The sequence below is a fragment of the Rosa rugosa genome, chromosome 3, assembly GCF_958449725.1.
Source record: "Rosa rugosa chromosome 3, drRosRugo1.1, whole genome shotgun sequence".
In the NCBI taxonomy this organism is placed as follows: domain Eukaryota; kingdom Viridiplantae; phylum Streptophyta; class Magnoliopsida; order Rosales; family Rosaceae; genus Rosa; species Rosa rugosa.
This window is the reverse complement of record NC_084822.1, coordinates 17,401,268-17,421,838: the sequence shown is the minus strand read 5'-3', so window position 1 is coordinate 17,421,838 and position 20,571 is coordinate 17,401,268. Positions and strand designations below refer to the sequence as shown.

Genomic DNA, 20,571 nt, shown 5'->3' with positions numbered 1-20,571 from the left:
CCATACCTACCTCCGTGTAGGGTGGCGCTACGTCCTCTCGTAGGGACGTCCATCCTTGCAGGCATGTTTGCAGCAGATATGTGTGATCTCGTCACTTTAGTGGGGATCGAGATGAGACATAGTGGGGACAGACCACGACAATTCTTGTCGTTCCTGCTGAACATTCTTGTTCTTATCTTCCCCTAACGACGGGAAGACTGTCTCATCAAAGTGACAACCCGCAAATCTAGCGGTAATGAGATCGCCTTGCAAGGGCATTAAGTGGCGGACGATTGTCGGAGTCTCAAATCCAACGTAGTTGCCCATTCGTCTGTAAGGACCTGTCATAGTGCGATGTGGCGGCGCAATTGGCACATAAACGACTCACTCAAATGTGCGTAAGTACGAAATACTTGTACCCAGTCACTATCTGTAACGCAGAGGTAGATTGAGTGGCGGTGGGTCGTAGACGAATTAGCATAGCTGCATGCGATCTTGCATCACCCCAAGCGGATATAAGGAGATGGGTGCGCATTACCAATATCCGGACTACCATCGTAGTCATTTCCGCGAGACCGTTTGGGTGTGTTCATGATGTCCAACATCAGTCCCAATGCAATAGCCATCGAAAGTCTTCGATGTAAACTCTCTAGCATTGTCAAGTCTAATTGACGGAATAGGATGATCCGGGGAGTGAGCCCGTTGTCATATGATATTTGCTAGGAGTGTAATATAAGCAGCATTTACAAGTGGATAATGGCATAACACGTGACCAGTGTGTTTGTGTGTCAACCAACATCATGAAATATTTAAGCGTCCGCATGTTGGTTGAATTAGTCCACAAAATCCCCATGGATTCTATGTAAGAACAGAATGAGTATTTTCATATTCTTTGCATAGGACGGTCTCAGTCCTAATTTCCCTAAGGAACAGGCTTTGTAAAATGAGCGAGAGGCTTTAGAAGCAACTAATGAGGATTTTGGTTGGGCCTAAGTGTTTGGAATGCTATTTGAAGCAAAGTTGGTGATTGTAGCATCACCTAGGGTGCCATCACTATGATGGATGCCGTCCATGACGTCATAGATAGAGACTGTGCCAGCCCCAGGCTGGTGGTGGATGGCGGCGGTGCCAGAGGCAGCGGCAGTGGTCACACTTAGTCCAGGAATCAACTTTTGATTCATGCTTCGTTTCGCTATATTGAAAGGATGTCCATATGAAGTCTTTAGTAGACGGATCATCATATCATGACTAGGATGACCTATTCTATCGTGACAAAGCCAATATGTGTCTAAATCCAAGAGATCTTCTCGCATAATTTTATTGGATTTTATAGCTCGAATAGTGACATAGAGTCCACTAGAGAGACATATAAACTTCTTTAAGATGTGCTTTTGTTCGTAATCATTAGAGGTATTGCAGAGGAACTCATTTCCGTTCTCTACATGCGTTTTCGCATGGAATCCGTTGGCTATTCATAATTGCGATTTGCCCTAGGAGCGTAGAGAGTTTCTGTGACAGTAATCAAGGTGCCATTTGGCAGGGGGAACTTGGGCTATTCCATGTCCTTGAATTAATACTGAAGGCCCAGCCATCGTAGTCACAAAATAATATGCTCAGAATCAAAATGGAGTCATAATGAAAAGAACTCGAAATTTTATTCATAAGCCAACATAGTACATCATTGTCTCTTAACCATTAGGAGAATCTAATCCAAATGCTAGCTAATGCAAAACAAAGGTAGTCGTTTGACTTCTTTCGGTAACTCCAAAATAAATATGACCAGGCGAGTAGAGAGATGTCGGTGGAGCAAAGCTCGCTTAAGTACCACTTATCTCAAAACCTTCCTAGACATCATACTTATTTTGGATGAGCCTATGTGAAGTAAAACTAAACCAATGACATTTACTACAAAGTATATGGCAATTGTACATCTCTTGGAAAAATAAAGACTTAAACAGAATTGGCGATCTATTGATCCCAGCCAGATTTGTAGTCTTCAACCCTTCACTCTAGATCATCTTCTTGATCTTCTTGTTCCACATAGTGAGTTTCTCTTGCTTCACAATATGCTTTGTAGGCGGTGACAATTTCTTCACGAGCTCTACAAATGTGTGCCCAATAACGGGATACTCCACATCGAGAACATACATCTCTTTGCTCAGACTCCATTGATTGAGGTGCTTTGAAAGCGTCATTTAGATGACTCTTAGTGTTGGTGGCGCCACCAACATGGCCAGAGGCGTTGCCTCCCTCTCTCTTTCCACGTTGACCTCTTAGGTTCTGTATTCGCCTATTTTGGTGGTTACCTTCCCAAGTAGAGACATTATATGGACCAGAACGTCCAGAAGTATCCCTAAGATTAGGGTTTCGCTCTTGGCGCCCTCTCTTAGGGGCGCAACTATAATTGGATTCTGGAATAAGCTCTGTTTCTACGGATCTCAAATTATAGTTCTTCACAAGGATGTTGTCATGCTTTTCAGTGACATTCATAGCTCCAATAAGCTCATGAAACCTTGTGATCCGTCCTGCGGTAACATCGATTCGATAGTTCTTAGCAACCATCAATGCAGAGACAGGGAAGGTAGAAAGGGTCTTCTCAATCAACATCGCATCTGTGATCTCTTTACCACAGAATTCCATTAAGGATTTAATGCGAAGTGCTTCCGAGTTGTAGTCAAGAACTAACTTGAAATCACATAAGCGAAGGCTATGCCATCTCACTTCTAGGTCAGGAAGCAGGGAGTCACGGACGTTGCCAAATCTTTCTTCGAGTGAGACCCACAGCCTTTTGGGGTCTTTTTCATTCATACACTCGTACTGGAGCGAATCATCCATATGACGAGTCATTAGGATGATGGCTTTCGCCTTATTTGCCTCTAAGGCTGCTCTATTTGCTTCCAAAGCTTGAGCTTGCTCAACAGTTAGCACGTCCTGGCTAGGCTCGAGAATCATATCCAAGATTCCATCGGCCTTGAGATGCTGGCGAACATCACGAACCCACCTGTGATATCCAGAGCCAGTTGTTCCCAATGGAGCAAAGTCCAATTTGGTCAGGTTACTCATCCTGAAAGAGAACAAGAAAAAGGGTTAGTTTCTGAGCGAAAAGCTACCACGAAAACATATAATTTTTTTTAGCGTAGTCGCTTCCAAGAAATTAGGAATTTTTTAGCATAATCGCTTCCAATAAATTCAATTCCAAGAGGTATTGGATTAGATCGAAACAAGAACGTAAGTGGTCGATCATAAATTCTCTACAAACTCTAATTTTGGAGATCTCAACAAGCTCCAAGCTTGGAGTGAGCACGAACCCCCACAGTTCGGCTTAATTAGGTCTCCCCTATGATTAAGAATGGGGGGTAGAAGAAGGGAGTTTGCAAGTCCCCGAAAAAAGAAGAGAAAAGAAATAAAAACTTCAAAAACGGGAACTTTTAGTAAAAATTACCTCGAAATAGGTCGTCGGAAAATTTGGCAGGAAAAAGTCGCCGGAAAACTGCCGGAAAAGTCGCCGAAAAAGTGGCCTGAAAAGTCGCAGGAAAGTGGCCGGCGGTGCTGACGTGGCAGTCGGTCGCTGACGTGGCGGAGCTGTTGCTGACGTGGATGAGCTTATGGGCTTGGTGGGCTTCTCTTCTGCTTCTGGGCCGAGATCTTCTGGGCCGTTGACGCACGTGGGCCGCTGGGCCTTAGGCTGCCTTCTCCTTCCCCTTTTTTTTTTTTTTCCTTTTCTTTTCTGCCGGTTTTCCTTCAGGAAGTTGTGGAGGCCGGTTCAGCAAGTTTTAGGCCGGTTTTTGGAATTTTTCTTCCGGTTCCTTGATTCTGGTATCAAAGGGTTTCTGTTGGAAAAAATTGGTAGAAGTCGGAGGTCCGAAACATGGTGAACCGGTGGAGAAATTGCTGGGGGTGGTTTGGAGTTTCCAGTGGCCGGTTCGGTATGTTTCAGGCCGGTTCTGGTGGTTCTGCCGTCAGTTCTGGATTCCTGGGGTCGAGGGCTTTAAGGTGTGAGGTGGAGGCAGAAAAGGCTTCAAGGTTTTTAGAGAAACAGGAATTGAGAGAAAATTGTTGTGTATTCTCATTAATAATAGGGGTCTCTTTATATAGAGGATTACAAGACATAGAATCAGAGTTGTACAAGGAAAGATAATCGTACAATTAATCGGATATCTATGAATATCTCCGAGAATATCTCTAATTCTAAACCCTATTACAACTAGGTCAAGTAACTTAGAGTTTGAGCCAGACACATATTCTGGATTTACTTGAACATATATTTATTTGGGAAAAATTTGGTAAGTGGACTTGAACTATGGACCACTACGAATTTTGGTACATGAAGTTTTAAAACTAAACTTTAGTACATCAAATTCCAAGCCCGATCCAGTATACGTACACGACGTCATTGACGTCGTTAATTTGTGTGACAAGTGTCATATTTTGAGGGGTAAAACGGTCTCTCTATCTCTCTTCCCCTCCCTCACTTCACTTTGTCATTTTGCCTCTTAAATCCCAAGCCCCTCTGCTCATAACCACCACGGCCACCGCCGCCGATGCCTCTGCCCCCAACCTCACCACCTGTCTCTACCACACCGACTTCGCCCTCTTCTTCCTGACCTGGTTTTTCTCCTTTCTCGTCCTCCCTATGTCTCCTCTCTCCTTCTCTCTCCTCCCTTCCTTTCTTCAGAACTCGATCTCCAGGCCCTCGCCCTCTCTATTAGGATCGATTCCCACCACAACAAACCCTGGTTCTCTTTCCCGAGACGAATCGAACCTAAAGCTCCTCCCTTTTTCTCCTTCTTTCCTTTATTTATTCCTCTGCAAATAGGACTCGGTGTCCAAAAAGAGGCCTCCGCCATCGACTGCGACCAAATTAGGGTTCTAGTAGTCAATTGCAGCAGCCACATTATCTACCATCAATTTTTCATTTCCAGCAATGAAATCGCAGCAAAAATGATTAGGATTTGAAATTAATGCAGGAGATTTGGATCTAGGAATTATGGAATGGTGATGGTACAAGCAAACCCTGGAGAACTTGAAAGTGGCCGACGCCATCATCCCTGAAATTCAGTGAGCTTCTGGACTTGTGTGGGTGTACACACACCCACTCCATTCTAAATTTTCAAGATAATTGGGAAGAAGAGGTTTGTCAGGGTGCCAAATATAAAGTTTTGCAGATAAAATTGTTCACGGCGTCGTGGTTTTTTGTTTTGGAGATGTGGTGGTCACGGACTCACAGCCATGGAGGAAGGGAAAGGGGCTGGGGCTGGGTCTGTGTAGAGAGAGAGAGAGAGAGAGAGAGGGAGGGAGGAGGGGAGGAGAGTGAGTGAGTCAGAGTGAGAGTGCTCGGATTGAGTGTATGAGAGTGAGAGATAGAGGAAACTGAAAGTACTTAATTACCCTCTGACAAATGAATATTGACATAAGGGTTAACGACGTTATTGACGTCGTGTACATATATTGGGTCGGACTTGCAATTTGATGTACTAAAGTTTAGTTTTAAAACTTCATGTACAGAAATTCGTAGTGGACCTAACTTCATGTACTATTTCTGAATTTTTCCCTATTTGTTTATCTAACCCATTTCTCTTTCCAGAAATATCCTTATATGACATATCCAATTAAAGAATATTTTTTTAACAAAAATATCTCATTTAATTTATACCAACAAAAAACTAAAATATATTAAAATTTCCTAATAAAATCATAATATGATTTATTTCCATTTTTTTTTTCAGTTTTAGTGTTCATCTATTTTAATTCATGTTAAAAGATTAGTAAGTTAAATGAGAAATGAAGAATGGATTTTTTTTTTTGGTGTTTTACAAAGGGTTTTGCAAAGGTGATGAAGTTAACACTAATAGTTTTGTGAATTGAATCACGAATTATGATGAGGATGCAACAAAAAGATTAAAAAAAAAATTTCAAATTTGGGTGGAGAAGATGAAGATTAATGTTGTCCAATGAAAAATTAAGTAGTTTTTTGTATTTAATTGGTTATGTATTTAGTTTTTACATATTTGGATTTTAGAAAATTAGTGTACTTATTAGTCATTTTGCACTAAGGTAATACAGTATTTCGATAATTAAAATGTTGGTAGGGTGAACTAAAAAAATGGGGTAGGGTGGCAAATGCTGCACCCTAAAAATATATTTGCCCTCAGTGAAATTTGTCTAGTTGGCATGAATCAACAAGTTGGGAAAGAAAAAAAAAATATAGTAAATATGGAATTTGTTTCTAAAGGCTCCTTCCTTTCAGAAACATGGGCCATGTAACATTCTGAACCAAATCCATTTCGCCTATTGGCGAGGCATAAATAGAGGCATTCATCTTCTAGTAGATCCAATCCAGATCGAGCATCTGTATAAGAAGAGCTCTTCCCCCTCTGTGAGTAGGCGTCCCCTTTTGAACATCAAATTAAAAGCAAATTCTTGTAAGATGAGAATCGGACGCTCCCCTCTGACTGAGCTACGAAGTCTTTCATTGCTTCCTAAGGTCAGGACATGGCTCCTTTCTATTGATCTGTCTAAGGAAGTACCCCTATGGGTAGCTTCTTTGTTCCAGGTAACCAAGGCTAAGGTCTCCATTTTTTTTGAAAAGGTAAATATATCTTTATATTTACTATTATAAAGCAAGACCATCCTTTTGGTGTCAAAGAACACTAAAATATGGTTTGACTAATATACTCTTGCATAAATGAAATAAAACTCAAAGAATTATTAAATTTAAATGGTCTTATTGGAAGTAGATAATGTACACAGTTATCCATGATCATTCAATAATTAAACAGTTATCCCATGAGAGACTTAACCACGTTAAAGTCAGTTTCCGTGCTAAAAGTTCCATGCGACGGTTAACCATGTTCAAATCAGTTTCCATGCTTTAGAAGTTCAGAGCAATATACAAACCCATGGTTGCCCATGTTTATATCAACAAAGAAGAGGTGAAGAATAATTATTAAATGGTGAACCATTTGTTTTAGAATTTCTTTTTCAATTCTTTGAACAGTAATTGAAGAGAGATTAGGGCAAACGTATCATGTATTTGGTGAGGCTGACTAATCAGTGAACATGCATGGGGTGTTTTGAGTATTTCATTTTAATAAGTAAAGACACTTTCGAAACACACTTAAATTTTTCTTGGCTTTTGATTGGGCAACCTCACCGCCACGTGGTGTGTTTGTCCTATGTAAGAATCTCTCCTAATTGAATCTCTTCTTTAATTTTTCTATGGAGTAACAATTTATACAAATGGTGATTGTCGAGGTGTTTTGTAGAAGAAATGCATTTTAATGTACTTCAGAGAACAAAGGAGTTCGAGGTATTAAGTCATTCAAACTTCATGGTTCTTCATTTTTTACTCAATAACACGTGCATTGCACTGGTATGAAGCTAGTCTCTACTACTATAAAAGGAAGCCAAAATTTGGTGTCAAATGCTTCACCAAATTTTGATTTGCCATAAATGCCCTTTACAATAAAAAAAAGCCTCATAATTTCAAATGGTTATTATGGTAATCTACAAAAACACAAAAAATATAAAACTGAGGAAATGGGTGAAAATAAAACTTTTACTTTCTCCTCATTTCAACAATAACACGTGCATTGCACAGGTTTGAGGCTAGTTACTATAGAGGGAAGCCAAAATTTGGTGTCAAAGGTTTCACCAAATTTTAATTTGCCATAAATGCCCTTTACAATAAATTTTTTTTTTTAATTTGTCATGAATGTCATTTGCAATAAAAATAAAAACGCATAATGAAATAATCTCAAAAGGTTATTATGATAATCTATAAAAACACAAAAAATAAAAAAATTGAGGAATTGAGTATGAGGCTAGCAGTAAACAAGCATCAAATGATTAACAAATTCTAGGATCCCAAGCAAACCAGTCGAACCTAGGGTCTCGAAGGGTTTGAGTTTCAACAACGGCGGCGTCATTTCCGGTCTGCTCCAGTCGGGCGGAGCGACGCTTAACGTCGCCAGCTTCCTCGTGTCTTGTTTTGGGTGAGTTTTCCTTGCTGATAAGAGGAATTTTTCTGGTCTCGGGTTGGGAGGCGATAGCCGTTCAGAGGAGAGTCTTTCCAGTCGATGTTGTGAGGTAGGTGGGAGGCCGGATTCGTTTGTCCGGTTGAACGCCAGGACTTGCGCTGATTGTGGTTGGAGAGACATCAAGGTTAACAAGCATATTGGAGGAACCAGATCCGTCTGGTGCTGGTGTTTTGCTGATTGATGAATAGATGGTGTGGTGGAAAGGCCGACCGCCGGAGCTGATGCCACTGGCTGTGGCGGTGATGGCCAGGCAAAGGATTTGGGCTTCTGGTTCTATAGCTTGGGTTTGGGCTTGGGCCTTTGGGCCTGGGCTCAATTCGAGTAAGTAGATTTCAAAGAAAAGCATGAAGACCAACCTGTTGCTGAGGTTGTTAGCTGCTAGAGTTTAAGTTCTGCCACTAGACAATTGGATGCAAGTCTTGTTTAGGTAGGGTTAAACTCTATAAGCTTTTCTAAGATGTTTCAAGTTGTGATTTGTACTACAATTGTGTGCCAACAAATTAGACTAGATAAATGATTTTTCCTTAGGAAGTGAGGTTATTATTGCTTAGTTAGGCTTGCGTCATGCGAGCGTCCCATTAGACTTTAATGAGTTGGGATAATGACCATTTACACAATTTTGGAGTTAATTAACCCCACTTACCCAGACATTCTAAGAGATTGCCCACTTACACAATATTTTATATATATTTTGCCCTAGTACCCAATTAAGTATTTATTTATTTATTTGGATTAAATTATGTTTAGTCCCTATACTATGACCATTTTTTCATTTCAGTCCCTGACATTCTCAATTAATCTAAAAAGTCCCTAACGTCAAAATTTCCGTCTGATTGGTCCCTCCCGCGTCAAATTAGGAGTTTGCCTTAGGTGAAATGTCCAATATACCCCTATGTTATTTTTTTTTCCTTTTTAATTTTTTTTTCTCCTTTTTTTTTTCTTTTTCCTTTTTAATTTCTTTTTTTCTTTTTTTCCTTTTTTTCTTTTTTCTTTTTTTCTTTTTCTTCTTTTTTTCTTGTTCCTTTTTAATTTGTTTTTTCCTTTTTTTTCTTTTTTTCCTTTTTAATTTATCTTTTGCTTTTTCCTCTTTTTTTCTTGTTCCTTTTTAATTTCTTTTTTTCCTTTTTTTTTTCTTTTCGTTTTGCCTATTTTCTCATTCCTCAACCCACCAATCCCATTCCGATCAAACTCCACAACCCATCTGTTTCTCTCCCCAAATTGAAACCAAACCCAGCAAAGACCTAGCTTGGCGGTACAGAGATGGACTCGAGCAAAAGCAAGAGGCTAGGAGCTGATCGATCACTTCTTCACCTTCTCTGAAGCCATCTCCCTCTGTTGGGATCCGCCCTCGCCTCCATCGTCGCCGACGCCATCTCCCAAACACAAGCAGATCCCAATCAGCTAGGAAATTCGCCGCTAAACCACTCCCCTCTTGTTTTCACAGCCTACTTCTCTCCCTTTCACTCAAATCTCACTTTCTCTCTCCACATCAAGCCTCAATTTGGAAACTTTTCACTGAAAACTACCATTTTTTCAGACCCTGAGGTTTTTGGGTCTTGCTCAAAATGGTGATTTGGATTTTGGGTCTGGTTGAAATGATGGTTTTTGATGGCCAAGTTGACCAAAACCAGAAGTGAAGAAGAAGAATAGTGATGGAAAAGAAAAATGGCTGCCGGCGTGGAGAACAATAACTGGGGTTTCAGGTCGATCTGGATTAGTTCGCTAACGTGGCGCTATCGATGCAGCAGGATACGATGGTCATTAAAAAGGAAAAAGGAAAAAGAAAAAAGAAAAAAGAAAAGAAAAAGGAAAAAAGAAATTAAAAAGGAAAAAAGAAAAATAAAAAAAGGAAAAGGAAAAAAGAAATTAAAAAGGAAAAAGAAAAAAGAAAAGAAAAAGGGCCACCGGCGTGGAGAACAAGAATTGGGGTTTCGGGTCGATCTGGATTGGTTCGCCGACGTGGCGCTACCGATGCAGCAGGATACGATGGTCATTAAAAAGGAAAAAGAAAAAAGAAAAAAAGGAAAAAAAGAAATTAAAAAGAAAAAAAAGAAATTAAAAAGGAAAAAGAAAAAAAAAGGAAAAAAAGAAATTAAAAAGGAAAAAAGAAAAAGAAATAACAAGGGGGTATATTGGACATTTCACCTAAGGCCAACTTTTAATTTGACGTGGGAGGGACCTATTGGAGGGAAATTGTGAGGTCAGGGAGTTTTTAGATTAAATTAGAATGTCAGGGACTGAAACTATGATAGGAATAAAGTACAGGGACTAAACATAATTTAATCATATTTATTTTTAGGATAATTTTGCCCTCTCCTTCTTTGTCACTTAGAGAGAGAAGTCATCGGAGACCTTGTCGGACTCTGGCGTGCGGTCACCGTCGCCGGAATTCAGTCACCGGTTGCCGGAGTCTAGTCACCGGTCGCCGGAATTCCTCAAAAAGCTCGTCGGAGATATCATAGGTCACGGGAGAATATTATTGCTCTCCAATAACATTATTATTGCCCCCCAATAGCCCCTAGTAAAAACATTATTGCGCCCCAATAATATTATTATTGTCCCCCAATAAAAACATTACTGCCCCCTAATAATATGATTATTGCCCTCCAATAATGTGATTATTGCGCCCTAGTAGAAACATTATTGCCCCTCAATTAAGCATGCAAATACCAACAAAAAGCAAACCTCGTTGATCCAAACACTAACACCGCTTCAAATTTATTCCAAATTTATTCATAGACCATCCAATAAACCCTCATCAGAATCCACTTCAAAAAACTCAGAGCTAGAAACCAAAATCAAAAATCAACTCTTCTTCGTCTTCCTCACATCGCATTCTCTCCGCACTAGCTACAGATTCCTTCTCATTTCCTCATATTTCTGATAATCCACGGCGGCCTCGCCATTCCTTCACTCATCTCCACCTCCGATTCTTCTCTTTTTCAGTTCTCGTGTTAAACGCTATTCCGGCCGCCTCAGTTTTGGTTCGAAGGTCTGCATCTCGAACTCAGACTGACTCCGGCAACCAAGGTCTGCGAGGGAGCCGGAGAGGTCGGGAAGGTTAGATGGCACGAGCTGGGGTTAGACAGCACCGTTTCGGACGAGGCCGCCGAGGGTGGGTTAGCTCTGATGTAGGAGCAAGGAGGTAACAGAGACGAGTCGTAGAGCCCTTTGTCGGAGGAAAGGCTTTCCTCGCCGAATTTTCTAAGCAAATCCTCAGATTAAGCTTCTTGAGGTCGACGAGGGAGCTGGAGAGGTCGGGGATCGGAGGTGGAGATCAGAGAGAGAGAGAGAGAAACTGGAGGTGGAGATCGGGGAGAGAGAAAGGAGAGAGAGGGTACCAGCGGCGTGGAGAGAGAGAGAGAGAGAGAGAAACTGGAGGTGGAGATCGAGGAGAGAGAAAGGAGAGAGAGGGTACCGGCGGCGTGGAGAGAGAGAGAGAGAAACTAGAGGTGGAGATCGGGGAGAGAGAAAGGAGAGAGAGGGTGCCGGCGGCGTGGAGAGTGAGGAGAGAGAGGAAATAGTGGCATCTATACAGTTTCTTAATCATACAAAGGGCAAAACTGTCATTAAATGTTAAATTGGGTAAATGGGAGTAAAAAACTCTTAGTGGAGTAAGTGGGCAATTTTTAGGCTCAAATTGTGTAAATAGTCAATGAGTTTAGTTTGATTTAGATAGATTATCTAATTTTCCGGATTTTCTTATATAAGTTCTGTTAGACTCTGACATGTTTTCATGGCTTGATTACTAATGCAATCAACTTCTATTAAAAAAAAAAAGAGGCTAGCAGCAAATTAAAGGAGATGAGTTGGCATAGAAATTGCGTGCATTCTCCATTCTCTCTCGCACAGGACGCAAAGCATAGCCAGATATCAAACCACATCGTCTCCAACACCACCGGGTATCCTCGTCTCTTCCCTGTGAATCTTTCTTTTTGATTCTGCCGATTTCTTTATCGCCGTCTTGCTTTTGACTCTGTAATTTGTTCCGAATTTACAACCAAACCAACAAAGCCAAAAATAGCCCTTTGGCCATCCCTTTCACATTTTTAAATGAAATTTTTTTTAGTGTCCTTGTGTGAGAGTGAGACTCTCTCTCCCTGACTATTTATTTGTTGGTGTGTGTGACCAGCCACCAGCCAGCCTCACTTTCTCCGCTCTCAGCCGAAATAAAACTACTCCCAAGTCTTCATCATCAGCTTTCTCATCTCCCTCCTCACCTAACCGTCCTACTCCGTAAGCTCTCTCTCTCTATCTTTCTTTGTCTATGAGCATGTCATTTTTTCTGGGCCAGTAGATTCATGTCATATTGGATCTGTTGTATCTCCGAGTTGTTATTAATGTTTGTATGTTCCGTTGTTGGTCGTATCAATTTGGGCTTGACTTTCAAGATCGGGACTCTGTTGTTTTTGTTGCCTGATTTTCTGTGTTTGATTCTGGCATACTCTTGAGAGACAAACACTTATATATTGTTTACTTTTAGCTTTTCAAATGTACATTGTACCACAAAATTTGTCCAAGTTTTAGTCTTTATATGGTTTTAATTGTAAAGATGCATGCTTTGAGTTGAGAATTTGATTCTTGAAAAACCCAAGTTGTATTTGTCTTGGTGTTTGCTGGGTTCTGATGCTTTTTTAGGTTGGACAATCCTGTTGGTGTTTGCCTTTGTTTTGGTCATGTATGGTTAAATAAATTTTTCGACTTTTCTTACCATCGATCTCTTAACCATGTTTTCTGGCTTGTGATGCTTTGGTTGAATGGACAAATCAAATTGGTTTTCATGTGATTAGCTATGGGTAAGTTGTTAGGTTAGTGCCCATGATGAACTACTGCTTCAGAAATGAGTTCATTTTTGGATGTTTCCTACCATCCTTTCTGTTAATGGTGATATAATCCCAAAATTTGGTTAAAGTCTATTTGTTATTTTTTTCCCTTGATTTTTCAAATTTTATGACTTTATTAATTGTGCTGTGTCAAATTTTGGTGATAGTGTAAAATTTAGAAGTGTAAATGTAATGTTAGTTTATCAATAGTTCGATGATGCTTCTGACCAATGAAAGGTACTAGAAAAACAATAGTCAACGATGCCACTTTGTTGGAAACCAAATTATGTAACTTTATCTGTTAAGTATTTGTTATCAATTTTCTTTTGGGTGACTTTATTGTTCAATTTTTATGGGCACTACCAGCATAAGCATGGTATAAATATGTGGGAGGATCATACAAAGTCAACTGTAGTATTAAGAAATTGATTCATTCGTATGAATTCTTGTTATAGGTATCTTGCAAATTTCAGTGGTAGATTTAGAGTTTTTTTTGGGGATCATATTGAGTTAAAAATCATCTGTCTTCTTCCTCTCTTCTTTGCCAGTGAAACTTCTACTTTTAGAAAACATCTTATGATATAGTATGGATTAAAGTATCTATATGGTTAAACAGAATGGAGCCTCGAGTGAAGAGCAGAGAGCCATGAGCTTGCTTCTTCTCATAGTGCTCCAGACATTTATGCCTTGGCGTTTCAGAGAGATGGTTTGGGGTTCCATTTTTTCATTAATATTGCATTGGCATACAAGTAGACATCTGGCAAAGAAGGATACCGTAAACCCTAAACCCTAAACCCTAAACCCTGAATATCCGGCCTTTTTAAATTACCCCCTAGCACGGATTAGTCTCTGGGCCTAGAAAGCCTATAAGGATACCGTGTGATCTCGATTAAAAAAAAAAAAAAAAAAATCTATGCTGTGTGTCATGCTTTCCATCAGTGTTATTGCCAACTCACTTTTGTGTCTTTTTGAAAGAGATAATGCTGATTTTTGATTACTTAGTTCCATTTTGTGCTTTTACTTTGGTTTATGTGTGTCTATTGGTAGTTATTAAATTTGTTGGGATGGTGGTATATGGATTCAGGTCTAAACATGTCAACCATGACAACTGTGAACGTTCCCTCTCAGTGCATGCTCAGAAATGCACCTAAGACTCGATTCACCAGTTCTATCATCAAGTTCTCATCTCCACTTGGATCTGTGAAGACTCTCTCCAAGTCTTTTGGCTTGAAAGCATCTGCCTCTGCCCGAACATCAATGGCAGTATACAAGGTTAAGCTGATTGGGCCAGACGGTGAGGAGAACGAGTTTGACGCTCCAGATGACTCTTACATCTTGGATTCAGCTGAGAACGCAGGAGTTGAGCTGCCCTATTCTTGCAGGGCTGGGGCATGCTCCACCTGTGCAGGAAAGATGGTAGCAGGTGCAGTGGACCAGTCGGATGGTTCCTTCCTTGATGACAACCAAATGAAGGAGGGTTATGTGCTGACCTGTGTCTCGTATCCAACTTCAGACTGTGTGATCCACACTCACAAGGAAAGTGAACTGTATTAGGTGCTTTATTGTTGCAATTGAGTTTTATTATGAAGTCTTGGTTGGTGGTTTCTAGGATTGTTATAGATCTCATGTTGTTTTAAGGTTCTCATGGACCTTGTTCTGTTTTATGGTGTTTGTTGTGGAATTCAGTATTCAGTCTCAGTTTAAATATAATGTTACTGCCTCGATTTCAGTAGATTGCTCCCATGCACGTACTTAACAGATTTACAGATGAACTTGATAGTAATCCTACTAAGGATCCTAAGAAAAATATTGAAATGTTCATAATGAGCAGAGAAATTATTCACTTATCTGAGAAAACCAAATTGGATTTTCTGACTGCTTGGGCTATTTCAAAGGATGGACAATGCCCAGAAATGTTGACCTGAGCAGCTTTAAACAAATAAGTCATTCTAACTTTCTAAGCAGCCAATAAAGATTACAATGTCATGGATTACAAAGTATCTATTTCCTGAAAGCCAAGTCAAATGCTTTAGTCCATGACTTGGAGTCTTGGATTAATATTATGAGTCTATGACCATAAAAACAAAACAAAACAATGCAGATTTGTTTTGTTTTCTCAATGATTTTTATGGTGTAAAAGCTAACATATTTCGGTATTTAACCCTGAATATGATATTTTCATACAGTTTTCAGTCATTTTATCTTCTTTTCAGTTTGCATCCCTAATCCTTTGCATGCATTATACCAATACTAGAGTAAAACCCTGGAAACCAAAGCGGTGCCCATTTTTAGTTAAAATATACACAAACTCTCAAACAAGGCACACTTGAAAATTAATAATGTACAGAAGCCTTAAGTTACAGTACCAAACTAGCAAACATAGACTGAATTCACAAGCAGCCATGGGGCTGACAATCAAAAACATCGCCACCAGCAGCTAACAATGAATGATCAAGTGTTCATTCAATAGAAGAACTGGAGCTACCACCTTACCATTTAAATGGGTTCTGCAATTACAATCCATAATACAGAAGGTCAAATAATGAACTATCTATGAAAACTTTAACTGGTTAAGCAACTAATATTAGGGTATTTAGTCACATACCAATTTCAGTTTCTTCTTCTTTTTCTTCTTATCAAGGTAGGCTATAAGCTCATTCTGTCGGACCAGGGCGTCATCAAGTGCCTGCAAAATCAAGACAAAAAGAAAATGCACATGATTACGGATAGTTTGTCTAAGTTTAGAATTTCCTTATCCGGGTTTAGTTTCTTTAAATGCAGTCTCCAATGATAGAATTTAAAAATATCACAATGAATACCTTCTTGGTTGCTGAAAGCTCTTGTTCCAAGGCTGTGGCTCGGTTGAGAGCATTGTTCAACATTTCCTCTTTCTCAGGGGGCATGATAGTTGGTTTCATGCTGAGAACTTTCACTTTCTCCTCCAACTCAGCCATGCGCTTCATCATGTTCATATATGTGTCACTGGAGATGGATGATGCAGGCAACTGCTTGGCTTTCATCCCCATTCCATTGCAGTAAGCAGGGCTTCCATAGAGGGCAGCCTCAGTGAGTTTCCTTGGCATGTCTCGTGTCAATCGGATCATGGTGACAATTCCCATGATGAAGGCCATGATTCCAGAAAGTAAGTAACTGCTTAGTCCTTCAGAAGACTTGCAAGCATTATGCGAGGGGAAGCAATCTGTAGCTTTGCAAGATAAACAAGATAATTTGTCTCAGCCTCTTTTAAACATATACATTGGTGACTCAATAACGTACATATTTCTATGTTTTTGGTCTGAATATTCGACTATATTAATACCTTGACTGTGGGAAAATTTATCATAATGAACTGGTTTAGACCAAGTTGCATCCACGGTCTTGTCAACCATTGGCATCAACTTGTCATACTCATAGGCCTTACTGGATTTTTTGGTGAATGAAACCTGCAAAATATGAAGCAAATGAGCACATTAATTGATACAGGCACAGGCAGCATAGAATTGCATGATCTTCATTACTTTTAGAAGGGATTGTAAAACTAAAGTTCGATTCATTTGAAAAAAAAAAAATGAAGGTATAAACAGTCACCCTAATATGAGTTGCAAGATTTAGAGTATGATGCTAAAAGGAGTAAAGAAAAATAGCCGTCAAAGATCTATGTTGCAATAATTAATGCAGATGTGGTGGAAATTCGGTATGCTTACTTGTTTAGGAACATGAGAGAGTTTTGTATGTTCCATTTGAGCTATTTTTGAGTTGAAAGAATCACATGTCTGCATGGGGTAGCATAGGAAAAAGAAAATAAGAAATAAACTAGAACGTGAGGTGTTTGGTCATTTAAACAAACACAGACAATATAATTTAAAGAGAGGAGGCTTTGAACACAGATAAAGGAAAACTTGAGCTGGTCTGATTACCTTGGAGTAAAACATTTCATCTTCAGAGATTATCTTCTCCTCAATGCCTGATAATGTTCTCCTTGTGCATTTGCCCTCCCCATTGTGAACCATCTGGCTCATCGAAAAAACAGGATTTGAAATCTATGAAGGATAGACTCAAGAATAAAATTAAAGATGATCCATTACTAGTAAATTACCTTCATTATATCTGGGTCATTCCATGGGCCTTTATCGGAACGCATGCAACCACCCTTATCTGCACAAGTACAAGTGCCACCCAAAAACTCTGGCAGCTCACTGATACCGTATAATACAATGTGTTATGAGAGAAAATATCCATGTAATATCACTAAACACATATATTACTACATAACGTGAACCAGAAATTTGACATTATTAAGTTTAAGCTGAAACTTGTACAGCCAGATGAAGAAATAGATAAAAAAAAAAAAGAGTATATTTCGCATAAAAGGAGTCTCACCTAGCATCAATTATTTCAAGCAACTTGCTCTGGTATTTGTTTCCAAGAACCTGTTTTGTAATCATTAACTTGTTTAGCACCACTACTGAATCAAAATCTTTAGTTTCGGGTGAGTAAAACAAATGCTTACGTTGATTTTTGCAGTGGTCTTGGGATCAAGGAAAGATTTGACAGTGTTCCATAAAAGCCTAAATCCAGAACCAGCATTAATGATGAACATACGGTTCAGGGTCTACAGTAAACAATACATTCAATCAGAGTCGGGAAATAATAGAACTACTTTTACTGCTAGGCAAGCAACCCAACAAGCTATTTATTAAACTTGACATAATACAATTTAATAGTGTACCTCAGGATAATTGTCGCCATCAATCTTCTGAAGGCACTGAATAAGTTCCCTCGCAGATTTATTGAAGTTTTTAAGCCCCTGCACAACAATTAAATGAACTAACACTTAACAATGATCAAAGCCTTGGATTAATTTGGTATCTTTAATTGATTTAAGCCTTATACTAAAAGAAAACGTATACACTTACCACTCCTTGTACATCAAGAATAGTGGTGCTCTGATCAATGTGCTTCTTTGCTGCAATGGAACATGCAGGGAATTTATGGACGAAGGTCCTCTCAAACTCCCGTACATGGTATTTTACATAACGGTCCATTGTTGTGACTTGCATCAGCTTGGTTGAATCCACTTGACCAAGTCTCTCAATGTAGACAGGTCTTCCCTCCTTATCAACTCCATGATGGCCTTGGGGATAGTATTTCAAAACCTCATCAATTTCCTTGTATTCAAATTCCTTAACAAAATAACAATGGGAAAATGTTCAGGCACAGAGATCGCTGCAAGCCAAAGTAAAAGATATCCACTAGATGGCATGGTTCAAGAGAAGTATTGTGCAATACCTCCATAATAGTGTCAGCACCAAATTCCTTCCTCCATTGAAGCATATCAGTCCACATCTGCTTTGCTTTCTCAATGTCAAATTTCCTGGCCCTTAAAAACCTGTACCATCATACATGAAAATAACAATTGAGTCATGATTAGATAACGCAAACACAATCATCTGTTGATGCAAATTATGAAATTTGTAACCTTAGCATCAGATGATGATCGTCATGTTTTGAGGGCAATAGTTCTTCCAAGATAAGTGCTTGGCGGAATGCGTCCACTGCCTGTAACTCCTCCGCATTAATGTTGTCCTCAATAGGGACAGACATTACCTTACTGTTCCTTCGACCCTTCTTTGTAAAGGAATGCCTAAACTTGGTGGAGGCATTAATTGCCTTCTGCTTAAGAGACCCAAGCCTTGTTTTCCTTTCCTCCTCGGAGTTTTCTTCAGGGACTGCACATGAAAATGAATCAACTCACAATCACAAGAGTTTTTCATTTTCCTAAGAAAAAGAACTGATTAAGAAAGCATTTCGTCCTAGACATTGGTAAATGAAAATTCAATCAAATTTATAACCATAAATAAATGAGAGCTAAACAGTTTCACCAGATTAATATCTTTTTCAGCCACCAATTCTATGGCATAATCCTTCTCCCAAAACCAAGCAAACTAAAGGGTATTTAGATAAAGCTAAAACATAACTTGAAAGGATCATTGGTTCCTAAGATTAAATTATTTCTTAAACAGAATGAGAAAACTAAGAACTAACCAAATTCCCAATACTTATACGGTTTGGGAACCAACTTGAAAGATCAAACCAAAGAATCCAGTGATTGAAACTAGGCCTGTAATGAAGACACAAATTAACATGGGATTTATTAATGAACTTACCAGGTTTTAGGTGTCGGTCAAGAGGTCCAGACATGGTGTCACACATGATTATTGATCTTGCAAGGTTGCTATATCAATTAGAGACCGCCAAAGAGGATAGGAGACTCAGTTAGTCATATATGCCCAAACTAGAGCCCTCAGGTGATAAATGTACCTACACCCTTTAACCTTGTTCACCAAAACACAGAATCAGAAAATGAAAACATTTCAAAATACTCAGAAAGAAAACTAAGCAGCTACGGATCAAAAGATTGAGGGAAGAAGAAACTAAAGCAAGAATTGGGTATTGCAGAAAATACCTTTTGACAAGAATGTAGGGCGTATAGAAGAGAAAGTGGTAGGCATATATATCAGACCGAATTAATCTCTGAAATCTGGACGGCCAGAGGGACAACGAGGATGGCATGACTGATTTAGAAAACAAGGACAGACAGGAGTTGAGATTTGGATTTGTTTCCATTGACATGGTCTACAATGAAATGCCTACATTTTCGATTTCTGGTGGTAGAGAAACGAAGTCTGCGAAGTGCGAGCCACTCCGTTCAATCCCCCATTATTTTTTCCCGCACAAGTAAACTATAGTTTCCTAACGGCTCTGCTCTTTCCTTTTCCACGTAATATAATAGTATCTACTTATACTCATTTCATCATTTCTTTATTGAGTAACGGTGTGTTTGGACGAAGATCTGAAATGACAAAAAGACAAACATAGGGCCATCAATTTTGACACAACCTAATAACTTGACTCGAAACTTGCATGAAATAAGACGCATTGATCACTCACAATTAAAAACACGGGACATTTGTGGGGTAAAACTACGAAGACACGATTAATAATGGGGCCTTCTCAACTAGCAGATGACTCCCTTAGCCCGTTGATCATTTTATTAGAGATTTAAAATTCTAATGGAATGTCAAGTGTTTTTTTTTTTTTGGAAATAGGGCTGGTGCGGCTGCCCTCAACCCTTGATTAATGAAATTGCAGAATACAAGGGGGGGACATAGAGCCTGAACCCCAAATTACAATAAGCATAAAGAGAACATCCCGAAATAATAACAGAATTCTCCACAAAACCTATGTATTCTAACAAGCACCAATTAGCAAAGAGTGCACGAATGGCTACTCTATTTGCTTTGACATAGCGGTGACATACCAGAAAGATAACTCTATTACGAAGAAGCATCATTACAAATAGCACAGCTTTCCCACTATGTTGCCGCACGGAAATAAATCCGGCGACACTCAATTTCATCCTGCCACTAGGAGGTTGTGTCCATTTGATCAAGCAAATAGCTCGCCGCCTCGCTAGGCCAGACAAGGCACACAGAGTGTGCATACCGGGACAAAGCCCACTTCGCCCTAACCAAAAGTGATAGGGAATTATTACTGGCAGAGAGCCATAGCTTACTAAAAGTAAATAATTTAGGAAATAATAATTAAGCAAAACAAAAAAATAAGTTGGGTCACGTGTCAAAGCCCAGACCAACAAAATGGTCAAAGCCCAACCCCAACATTCAACCGGCCCAAGTCGAGATCGGATGCAGAACTGACAACTTGCCGGC

At 39.5% G+C, this 20,571-nt stretch overlaps 2 protein-coding genes across 3 annotated transcripts; one reads left to right on the top strand and one right to left on the bottom strand.

Moving 5' to 3' along the window:
- The first annotated feature begins 11,796 nt into the window (after nucleotides 1-11,796).
- Nucleotides 11,797-14,573, top strand: LOC133738397 (ferredoxin-3, chloroplastic-like). The gene is made up of 3 exons (XM_062165933.1): nucleotides 11,797-11,920; nucleotides 12,151-12,254; nucleotides 13,926-14,573. Exons 1-3 carry the CDS (start codon nucleotides 11,823-11,825, stop codon nucleotides 14,393-14,395), a joined length of 672 nt encoding a protein of 223 aa, XP_062021917.1. The 5' UTR covers nucleotides 11,797-11,822; the 3' UTR covers nucleotides 14,396-14,573.
- Nucleotides 14,574-15,097: 524 nt separating this feature from the next.
- Nucleotides 15,098-19,176, bottom strand: LOC133738395 (phosphatidylinositol/phosphatidylcholine transfer protein SFH3). 2 transcript variants are annotated; one of them, XM_062165931.1, is made up of 14 exons: nucleotides 19,009-19,176; nucleotides 18,321-18,570; nucleotides 18,131-18,230; nucleotides 17,758-18,024; nucleotides 17,571-17,648; nucleotides 17,352-17,453; nucleotides 17,222-17,271; nucleotides 16,938-17,037; nucleotides 16,759-16,851; nucleotides 16,546-16,614; nucleotides 16,161-16,284; nucleotides 15,661-16,046; nucleotides 15,447-15,527; nucleotides 15,098-15,348 (listed from the first exon to the last, which is right to left on the bottom strand). In XM_062165931.1, exons 1-14 carry the CDS (start codon nucleotides 19,052-19,054, stop codon nucleotides 15,331-15,333), a joined length of 1,764 nt encoding a protein of 587 aa, XP_062021915.1. In that variant the 5' UTR covers nucleotides 19,055-19,176; the 3' UTR covers nucleotides 15,098-15,330. The 2 variants fall into 2 exon arrangements, with proteins under 2 accessions (XP_062021915.1, XP_062021916.1); XM_062165932.1 differs by having other exon boundaries at nucleotides 15,661-16,040.
- Nucleotides 19,177-20,571: the final 1,395 nt, after the last annotated feature.

Bases quoted from the DNA above. Each gene is read 5' to 3' on its own strand.
- LOC133738397 (XM_062165933.1), top strand. From the start codon at position 11,823: ATGAGTTGGCATAGAAATTGCGTGCATTCTCCATTCTCTCTCGCACAG. The intron at 11,921-12,150 runs GTATCCTCGTCT...GTGTGTGACCAG, and splicing joins ATCGTCTCCAACACCACCGG to CCACCAGCCAGCCTCACTTT. The intron at 12,255-13,925 runs GTAAGCTCTCTC...ATATGGATTCAG, and splicing joins TCACCTAACCGTCCTACTCC to GTCTAAACATGTCAACCATG.
- LOC133738395 (XM_062165931.1), bottom strand. From the start codon at position 19,054: ATGTGTGACACCATGTCTGGACCTCTTGACCGACACCTAAAACCTG. The intron at 17,272-17,351 runs GTAAGCATTTGT...ATTACAAAACAG, and splicing joins AGACCACTGCAAAAATCAAC to GTTCTTGGAAACAAATACCA. The intron at 17,038-17,221 runs GTGAGACTCCTT...ATACGGTATCAG, and splicing joins CTTGAAATAATTGATGCTAG to TGAGCTGCCAGAGTTTTTGG.